The sequence below is a fragment of the Sinocyclocheilus rhinocerous genome, unplaced genomic scaffold (assembly GCF_001515625.1).
Source record: "Sinocyclocheilus rhinocerous isolate Xijiao unplaced genomic scaffold, SAMN03320098_v1.1 scaffold1183, whole genome shotgun sequence".
In the NCBI taxonomy this organism is placed as follows: domain Eukaryota; kingdom Metazoa; phylum Chordata; class Actinopteri; order Cypriniformes; family Cyprinidae; genus Sinocyclocheilus; species Sinocyclocheilus rhinocerous.
In genome coordinates, this window is record NW_015625028.1 from 40,794 (window position 1) to 51,241 (window position 10,448).

The 10,448-nt window shown below is 35.8% G+C and overlaps 2 protein-coding genes across 2 annotated transcripts in view; one reads left to right on the forward strand and one right to left on the reverse strand.

The window, feature by feature from the left end:
• Positions 1-264: 264 nt before the first annotated feature.
• Positions 265-2,461, reverse strand: LOC107748026 (INO80 complex subunit B-like). The gene is made up of 4 exons (XM_016562675.1): positions 2,454-2,461; positions 2,160-2,293; positions 1,889-2,061; positions 265-729 (listed from the first exon to the last, which is right to left on the reverse strand). The coding sequence occupies exons 1-4, from the start codon at positions 2,459-2,461 to the stop codon at positions 265-267; spliced, it is 780 nt and encodes a 259-aa protein (XP_016418161.1).
• Positions 2,462-3,742: 1,281 nt separating this feature from the next.
• aadat (aminoadipate aminotransferase) overlaps positions 3,743-10,448 on the forward strand; it is a 21,808-nt gene continuing 15,102 nt past the window's right edge. The window contains exons 1-7 of the mRNA XM_016562475.1: positions 3,743-3,834; positions 3,912-4,080; positions 6,064-6,196; positions 8,414-8,488; positions 8,580-8,789; positions 9,863-9,928; positions 10,116-10,198. Coding sequence (XP_016417961.1) covers positions 3,768-3,834; positions 3,912-4,080; positions 6,064-6,196; positions 8,414-8,488; positions 8,580-8,789; positions 9,863-9,928; positions 10,116-10,198 — 803 coding nt within the window. The 5' untranslated portion in view covers positions 3,743-3,767. The remainder of the gene's footprint in view (positions 3,835-3,911; positions 4,081-6,063; positions 6,197-8,413; positions 8,489-8,579; positions 8,790-9,862; positions 9,929-10,115; positions 10,199-10,448) is intronic.

A 10,448-nucleotide genomic window follows, 5' to 3' on the forward strand; every position in this document is an offset into this window, starting at 1 on the left:
CATTTATATTTATTTATACATTTACATTAAGTTAGATTAATAATAGCAGTAAAAATTGTTCATTGTTGGTTCAGAAAACCTAATATTAAAAAATGTTACCGTACCGTAAAGTGTTACTGCTTGTGTTTCATGAATCGCTTTGAATGCACAAAATAAATAAACTTCAGCATGATTTTACACTGATTAATCAAAGAATTTTGTCTTTGTTCAACATAATTGCATCGACCTACTATTTTTAAATACACTCCATTGACAAAGACCATTTTAAGCGACTTCCTGCACCAGCGTCAGGTTCTTCCTGTAGCACATCAGACTGCACAGCGGCGTCCCCGTCTTGGAGCAGGAGTATTTCTTCAGGTTGGAGCATCCGGACATGCCGCAGCTCAGGGGCGCGGGGGGAGGCGCTCGCGGGGCAGCCGGCGTCGGGACGGGGATCCCGGCGGGGTACAAGACGGCGGAGCCCTGAACGTTACTGCTGTACCTCACCATGGGCAGCTGCGCCTGCTTGGACCTGCGCTCCTTCATGCTCTTGATCTTGGCCTTGCTGGTCTTGGTCAGTCTCTCGATGGTCTGGTTCTTGTTCTCCTCGGCTTTCTTGGCGGCCTGCAGGCGTCTTTTGCGAGCGCGCTCCTGACGTTTCTGCATCATCTCGGCCATCAGCTCCTTCTCTTTGTATCCCATCGGGAGCTCCAGTAACGGCTGGCTCTGCTGCTTATGTAAGAGCGCTTTCTGTTTAGATGGAGACGAAACTTTGTTCAGGTAAAGATCAGTTAAATGTCAAATACTTCAAATAAAGTCACCAATCAACAACTATTCATTTTTAGCTCATCAAATCAGATTTTGGGTGATAAAACCTACAAGTACTGTTTCTTCTGCTCACCAAGGCTGCATTTATTTGATAAAAAACATATGGTACAGTAAAATCATGAAATATTATTACAATTTAAAATAACTGTTTTCTATGTGAATATCTGTTAAACAGTAATTTATTTCTGTGATCAAAGCTGAATTTTCAGCATCATTCCTCCAGTCTTCAGTGTCACATGATCTTCAGAAATCAGTCTAATATGCTGATTTGCTGCTCAAGAAACATTTATGATTATTATCAGTGTTGAAAACAGTCGTGCTGCTTCATATTTATGTGGAAACCGTGATAAATTTTATTTTTCGGGATTCTTTGATGAATAGAAAGTCCAAAAGAACAGCATTTATTTAAAATAGAAATCTTTCGTAACATAAATGTTTTTACTGTCATTTTTGACCATTTTAATGTGTCTTTGCTGAATAAAAGCATTAATCTCTTAAAAAAAAATCTTACACCAAACTTTTGAACGGTACCGTATAACTTAATGCATTATGTTGGTGTTATTTTAATAATATTAATAAACTATTATAGATTTAATTAATATTTTGAATTTGCTTTTTTATTTTTATACTTTCAGTTTACATTTTAGTTAAATTTTTAGTAATTATGTTTGTTAATGTTATTACTTTTGTTTATTTTAAATATTACTATTTAGATTTAATTTATTTTATTTCGGTTTTACTTTTTTTTCCCTAGTTAGTCATTTTAGTGCTTCAACTTAAACTAGATGAAAATTAGAAATAAAAATAACTGAAGTAACATGTGACTTTATTCATCTTTCAGATGATGTACAAATCTCAATTTCAAAAAAATTGACCCTTATGACTGGTTTTGTGCTCCAGGGTCACATTTAACTTTGTCATCTACTATTTATATTCCTTTATTTCACCTTTAAAGTTAACAATAATAACCCTGCATCATGTCTGGTTATGGTGAGGTTTGCGCATCTTCAAAGCACTGTCTCCATTTGGAGGTTTTGTGGAGTTTTTGTTTCATTTAGATTGTGTGTGTTTTATATGGCACCTGTCTGGCTGTGAGCAGACACTCGTTGATGTCTTTCTTCAGCTCTCCGTTATCATCCAGCTCTCCTTTCTCCAGCGCGGCCAGCCATCGCTCCTCATCATCCATCGGGCCGCCCAGCAGCGAGTCCGAGTCCAAGTCCGGCACAGGAGACGGGTCCAGGTTACTGTCTTCATCTGGGTATTACCAACAAACAACACACTCACGCACATTAACACTGGCTTTGAGTCACTGAAACATATGTGTTTTTACTATATTCAAATGGTTCAGTCACCCAGCCAGGCTCTGTACTGCTCGATAGGAACTCCCTCAGACGGCACGTCATCATCTTCGCCATCAACATCGCTCTCTACGTTCAGAGGCGACACTGAGCGCAGAGAGTCCGGGATCACGGTGAATGTGGGCACACTGAAACAAGACCGAGTCGCATTACACTCATTACAGAGACAGCTTTACACTTGATGAATCTGCAATGTCTTCATCTTTAGACTTTAGACAATTCACCCAAAAACACAGCAGGCAAAAAATAAATAAATAAAATATATACATATTTAGGGTTTAGACACACCGAGACATCTTAGACTTTACATACACTCTTAAGGAGACAAAGCATATTTGACATTATACTTAATCTCTTTATACCATTTTCTCAATCAATGCAAGAAAAGAACCCCATATTGTCACAGTGTCTGGTTGATCTTTGCTGCACAGTATTGTACGAGGTTACATCCTGTTTTCGGTTCCCTGTGTTTTGGATTACCGTTTGTCTAGTTTTTGTTCTGTTCTGATTATTTGTTATTTTAATAAACTACTGCATTTGGATCTACCTTGTTCTTTTAATGAGATTTTTGTCATTTCAAAGCGATTGCAGTGATTGTTTAGTTTCTTTTATTATCATCATAACGCCATTAAAAACCCCATTAGGATTGCTTCTAAATTATGATAGAAACTCCATTGCCATTCAATTCATGGAATTTTATAACAAACCCCAATACAGATGCACAAAAATTAAAATCACTTTTCTCTGCCTTTTCTCTTTATGAATATGTGCTGCATAACACTTTTCTCTTTTTTTGGAGTTTATATCATAATTTAGAATTAATTTCTATCTAATGAGGATATGTTAAAGCCGCAGTCTGTAAGTTTTGCCTCTTTGTCGCCATCTCTGGTTGAAAACCTGGAATTGCAGCTGTGTGTGGAATTATCTAGCTTGCGTGGGTTGTGCACCGGCTCGGCTCCAGCGTGGATGAATCTAATGTTCTGAGGAGTATGTGTGTGTGGCAGTCAGTCACCGCACCGGTGTGGATATTTACTGTACTTCGCAATCACAGATTCTAGCCTACGTCTTGGAATATGACCCAAATAAGAATTTTCACCGTATATTGCCATCTGAACAAGTAACAAGTGTGCCACGTTTGTTGAATCGGGCTAAAGTAAGGAGATAGTTTTGAACACTGGCTGGTTATGTACTTGCTCAAATATTGATTTCGGATCATTTTTAACCAAAAAAAGTTACGGACTGCAGCTTTAATAGGCTTTTTACAAATTAAATTTCTAAGTGATTAATTACTTCTACGATCAAATTATTCTATCCAGTAAATCTGTATAATACAGTTTCATTTGGAACCATTTCATATCTAACAAGGAACTTTGGGTTTTTTACAGTGTTTCTAAACTTCTAATGGATTAGTTTCTTCTGTAATCCATTAAAATTGTGATAATACCGTTAAACTCCTATTAAGATTGCTTCCAAATTATGAATTTTTAAACTCCATTGGCGTTCCTGTATGACAAACCCTGTAATACAGATGTACAGAAATGAAAATCACAATTTCTAATGTCTAATTTACGAAATGTTCTCCACCTGCGTCCCATCAGAAGCATGAATTACGCTCGCTTTCTGACAGCTGTGAGCGCGGCGAGAAAGCCGTCACCTATTCGCGTACTGAGTGAGTGTGATTTGTATTATTATTTGACTGTTTGTAACCCATGATATGGCCTGATTTGTGGCTTGGTTCTGATCCAGCGGAGCTTCAGCAGCGGTCTCCCCCGTCTCTGATCTCTTTGGCCGGAGGATCTCCCAATCCCAACACCTTCCCGTTCCAGTCGGCCAGCATTAAAGTGAAGGGAGGCGAAGCGCTGGTGATGGACGAGCCTCTGATGAAGAGAGCGCTGCAGTACTCCGGCTCATACGGGTATCACAATACACAATACACACTGGTGTCTGGAGTTATGTATAACAAAATTTCAGTAGTCGGTACCAATGCCAGTAAAGTTCCACGGTTGTCATGGTACCGAGCAAAAAGCGCTCTCTTTATAATAAATGAAGCTGATATCATTTGCAGCGCAAGCTGACCGACTGAGTGAAAGCTCCCATTATAATAATAATAATAATAATAATAATAAAATATATAATAAGCAGAGCTCGGTAGATTACTTACAAATTGTAGTCCGTTACTGATTCCAAATTACATTGTAGTTAATAACGTAATTATGGAAGCCTGTTTCCGCCACTGAATAAAAAATAAAAGAGGTAATTGTGACTTTTTATCTCACAATTCTGACTTTTTTTCTCAGAATTGCGTGATACAAACTCGCAATTGCGAGTTAAAAAGTCATAATTGAGAGATATAAACTCGCAATTGCGAGACATAAAGTCAGAACTGCGAGATATAAACTCACAATTCTGACTTTTTTTCTCGCAATTCTGACTTTTTCTGAGAACATATCAGTCTTTTTTCCCCCGTCAAAATTGGACTTTTAACTCGCAATTGCGAGTTTATATCTCACAATTCTGAGAAAAAAAAGTTCGAATTGCAAGAAAAAAAGTATTTTTCTGTCTAAAGTCTTTTTCAGTCTAAATTCTGACTTTATAACTCGCAATTGTGAGTTTATATCTCAAAAATGAAAAAAAGTCAGAATTGTGAGATAAAAAGTCGCAATTACCTTTTTTTAAATTTTTTATTCAGTGGCAGAAATGGGCTTCCATACGTAATCCATTACATTACACATTTTAGGTAATATAATCAGACTACTTTTGATTACTTTTGACCTAACTCGTTTATCACACATAAAAGGGAAAAAAATTGAGAGAGACAATGGAGAGAACGATGTCAAATTTACCGTCCCTCCCATAGACGCTGCATTAGAAACACCCTCGCATTAGCATTAACTGTTTTTTTGTAATTTGATGCAAAGGTGATATAATACAAAGAATAGTGTTATAAATGTACATACATTTAAAAAAAAATACAAATATGAAAAACTTTCGAGGATTTACGATGCTGATGACCGTTAAACGCGTGATCACAGTCTTGTGAAAAGGGTCCATTCGTTGTAATTAACAACATGAAGTGCATTAAACATTACGTCAAGGTTCCCCAAACTAGGTACTTGAGGGAGGGTTGTGAGTTTAACGAAAAACTAATAATTAAATTGTTAAAAAGAAAAATTAAAATAAGTCGTTTTGAAATAACATCAATCAAAATAAAGCACTTCCTAAAAAAATGTCATGTTTTATTTGTTTACCTGCATGTCATGTGACCATTAACCAACAACCGTGAACATGCAAATGTGATACTTAATTATTAAATATTTATTTTAAAATCTCAGGGGTACTTCAAGTAAATATATTAGATGAAAGATGTTCAGATGACAAAAAAGTTTGGGAAAGTATATCCACCTGACTAATGACTGGTCTCTGTGTGAACGTCCACAAAACTGGACTTTCTGAGTGTATATAAGCGGTAGATTATTTTAAAAAAGGAACATTTAAAAGATGAAAAAGAGGAATTAGGGAGAATCAATAAATTATGAATAATTTACTGCTATTGTGTAAAAAAAAATGTAATCATGCAATCAACAAAAAAGCAACTGTAGTCTGATTACAAGTATTTTAAAATGTAATTTAATATAATTACAAGTGCATAAACGCCTCTGATTGGCCGTTGCGTTCACGTGCTCAACAAACATGTCAGTGATTGGCTACAGCGCTCAACGCTGCAAAAACACGTTGCAAATAGAAACCTTTGATGCTATTTATATTCATAGAGCGCTCACGCAAATATGGGAGCGGTGGAAAGCAGCCGCATATCAGCGGGTGGAAAGCTGGTATAGTTACGTTTTTAAAGAGTATCAACAACACTAGTTGGCTTGTATGCATGTCCGTGTGTTCGCAGTATTCCTGAGCTGCTCTCGTGGATGAAGGATCTTCAGAAAAGCCTCCACAATCCTCCCACCACCGGCTACAGTCCAGAGAGAGGACAGATGGAGATGTGTGTCACCACCGGCAGTCAGGAGGGGCTCTGCAAAGTACATCCACACCGTTAACATCACACATCAGATCATCTGTTTGCAATCTGGAACTAATCAGATGGATTTTAAAGTGCTACTTGTGGCTAATAATAATATGGTCACCTATATAACATACATATGCATCCCTATTCAGGGTTATTATAATTAACGAAGCCTTCCTGTAGCGCAAACAGTAGAGCATTGCAGTAGAAACACAAAAGTCATGGGTTCGATTCCCAGTGAAAGTGAGAACTGATAAAACGTGTACCTTGAACCCAATGTAAGTCGCTTTGGATAAAAGCATTTGTCACATGTATAAATGTAAACTAAAACCATAAAAAAAAACATATTTTGTTACTTAAAATAAACGTGAAATAATGGAAATTATAAACTTGAAAGTTAAAACTAAAACTAATAACTAATTAACAACTAACTAAAATAGGTTGAATTTGACATACTGAAATTACTAAAAACTAAAATAAAATAAATTAAAGTTGTATAGAAAAAAGAAAACTTCCAAAAAAAGAGCTAAAATTAAAATGAAAACAGAAAATGTAAAAACTAATCCAGTTAGTATATTACTAAATACTGTAATAGTATATAAATTATTTACATTTAGTCATTTAGCAGACGCTTTAATCCAAAGCGATTTACAAATGAGGACAATAGAAGCAATCAAAACTAACAAAAGAGCAACAATATATAAGTGCAAATGACGTAGAACAGATGTGTTTTTAGTCATTTATTGAAGATGGTTAAGGACTCAGCTGCTCTGATTGATTTGGGCGGGTCATTCCACCAGGAGGGAACAGTTAATGAAAAAGTCTGCGAAAGTGATTTGTCATTGGAGATAAGCAGACCAGTACCTCCACCTCTTCCAGTCAGACGGGGGGAGTGGGAAAAAGAGAAATTATTTGAGGGCTGCAGGTGTAGCATTGTCATCTGGATTGATCCACGTCTCTGTCAGGGCCATGAGGTTTAGTCTTGAATGACTTGTAATAGAAGTAATAAAATCTGCTTTGTTTACAGCAGACTGGCAATTCCAGAGACCAATAGAAAAAGAAAGTAGTGTATTAGTAGACATAGGCAAAGTGCGCAGGTTGTTAGGATTGCGCTGCCTACAGTGTGTGATGCATGGTTTGCGAGTGGTAGTAATAGTAGGGATCTGGAAACACATAGTAAGAATTGGTTATAAAAACTGAAAACAGAAGGGGAACAAGTAGTAGGAAAGAGAATGATTCAGAAGCGATACTTATGTCACTTGCCGGTGTCCCTGCTCGGTGGAGTTGAACAGTAGTGTCAATGGTCTTTACACTCTTCGGTCTTCACACGAGAGCTTCACACAAGGGCTGCCGCGGTATACTTAGCTTTTTATATTCGTCTAACAAAACTCAAATTGAATTCAGCTGGACACACTTTCCTGTTTATCACAACAAATGGCCAAGCAAAGCGCACGACATTGCGCTTTGCAGACAAATTATACTAAAAGACACATAATAGCATAAATGTAAATTTATTAACAAAAAAATTGTTACACAAAATAAAATAAACATTAACTTAAACATGTTTTATTTGAACTTGCTGCCAAGGCAACATTTCTCATTTTCATTTAGTTTGAGTTGATGTACTGAAATAGCTAAAACTGAAATAAATTGAATAAAAACACTATTTAGACATGATACAAATACACAAAATTACTAGAACTTTAACAAAAAAGTAAATTAAAAATATTAATAAAAAACTATGATAGTTATAAAAATATAATATCAATGACACTAAAATAACACTGTCCCTAATAAAAGCTCTTGTGGAGACACGGTTACTCCTGATGTTTGTAAAGCGAGAATTCAACGTTATAAACGTTAACTGAAGTTTAGTTTCATTTAGTCTCATTTTCATTCAACTTGATGTACTAAAATAACTACAACTGAAATAAAATTAACAAAATCTATGAAAATGACAAAAACACTAAAACTTTAACTTAAGTTAAAATAAAAGCAGAAAATGTAGTAATAATAAAAAATTCACTAGAAACTACATCTCAATGGTACTAAAATAACATGTAATATGCTAATAATATAATAATATATGTTCTTGTGGATACATAAGAAGAGCATAAAGTTCCTGATAAACTGAGAATTATGCTTGATATTATTAGTGATATGCATATAGAAGTATGTGCCATAATTTAGGATAATATCACATGGTAATTTTCTTCTTCGCTCTGTTCATCAGATCTTTGAGATGCTGGTCAATTCTGGAGACAACGTCCTCCTCGACGCTCCCACGTACTCAGGAACGCTGGCGGCCGTACGAAGCACATTTCCCATCATCACCATGTTTTACCTGCGATCTCTCTCGACCCATTAAACGTAAACATTACCAACTCCTTCCTCAACAGCTGCAGCCGCTGGGCTGTAACCTCATTAACGTGGCGAGCGATCAGCACGGCATGATCCCTGCGGACCTGAGGAAGATTCTGGAGCGCTGGGACCCGGCAGATGCACAGAAACCGGGAAGCAGCGTCCCGAGAGTCCTGTACACCATCCCGAACGGAGGCAACCCCACCGGAGCGTCCATGACCTGTGAGAGGAAACAGGAAGTCTATGAGGTGAGCAGAGTTGCACACAACGTACGTCGTTCAATTCTGCGTTTGTGTACTTGCATAGAGTTTGAGTCTGTCCTAAATGCTCCCTGTCCAACCTTACCAGTATATTCAGATGTTTTGTGTGACATTTGTGATTTAGAGTGTGTTTACTTGCTCTTTCTATTATGCTATAAAAATAGTATAATATTATACTAAATATATAAAAAAATGTCAGCTTTATTTCAATTGTCGGCAAATAAAGCTGAAATAAAATACAAAAATAAATAATAATAAAAAAAATGTTAATGAAAATTAGAAATGTCGCCTTGGCAACTAACTGAAGTAAATAATCTGAAGTTGACGTACTAAAATTACTAAAAATAAAAATAAATTAAAGCTATATAGAAAATTTAGGGGAAAAAATCCCCAAAAATGAATAAAGATTACAAAAGCACATAACATATTACTTAAACTAAAATCTTAAAATAAAACCTCATTTGAAATATTAGTATATACTATACTTGTATGTAAACAATACTAAACTAAAACGAGAACTGAAAATATTCAATTAAATCTAATTCAGAATATATACTATACTAGTATAGAAATAATGCTAAACCAAAACAAACTGAAAATATTTAACTAAAAGCTTATTCAAAATATTAATACATGCTTAGTGTATAAATACTAAAATGAAAACTATAAAATATTAACATAAAAGCTAATTCATAATATGTATATATATATAGTAGTATATAAATAATGCTAAACTACAATGAAAACTGAAAATATAAAAACAAATGTGAATTCAAAGTATTAATATATGATATGCAAGTATATAAATAATACTAAACTAAAATGAAAATATAAAAATGAATTCTAATTAAAAATATTAATATACTATTCTAGTACTATTCTACCATATTATTTTTACATGTTAAAATGTTTTTAATCTAAAAAAGACAACTATGAAAGTTTGTAGTTTAAGTGTAAATATTGCTGTTTGTTCTCAACCAATGGCGTGAGTTTGGGGGCGGGGCTGTTTGTTTTTCCCGATCAATGGCAATGTCGCATGTGTTTGTGTTTTTAATTTGCAGCTTGCCAGGAAATATGATTTTCTTATCATTGAAGATGACCCATACTATTTCCTGCAATTCCAAAAAGTAAGTTCCTCTGATTTATCGCTTTATTCACAGCGTGTGTTTGTATTGTGTGATTGATTAGCATACAGCAGTAGTCATATACTGACCTCTCTGATAGCCTCTGAATTGCAGCTGTGATAAGATAACACTCAGTAAGAACCAATGTAAAGTCAGTCCTCTCTTCTTCTGTTGCTCTGCTGTCATCCAGCCGTGGGCTCCAACGTTTCTGTCCATGGACGTAGACAGCCGCGTCCTGCGAACGGATTCCTTCTCTAAGATCCTGTCGTCGGGGTGGGTGTTTGTCAGCGGGACAGTGCTGTTTTTGTCATGAGACACAGCTGTCACACTCATGGTATTCACTCAAGAGAGAAAAGCTCGGAAAAGCCTGTGTGTTTTCCTCAGGGAGTGAGAAAACCTTGTGTAAGGGTAGTGTATGGAAACACTGAGATATATACCAGAAACCCTGTCAATTACATCTTTCCACTTATGTTATTACCACGCTTTTTAACCATGGTAATACTTTTGTTTTGTTTCGTTCTTT

Bases quoted from the DNA above. Each gene is read 5' to 3' on its own strand.
- LOC107748026 (XM_016562675.1), bottom strand. The intron at 2,062-2,159 runs GTGACTGAACCA...GGTAATACCCAG, and splicing joins GCAGTACAGAGCCTGGCTGG to ATGAAGACAGTAACCTGGAC. The intron at 730-1,888 runs GTGCCATATAAA...CCATCTAAACAG, and splicing joins GTCTGCTCACAGCCAGACAG to AAAGCGCTCTTACATAAGCA.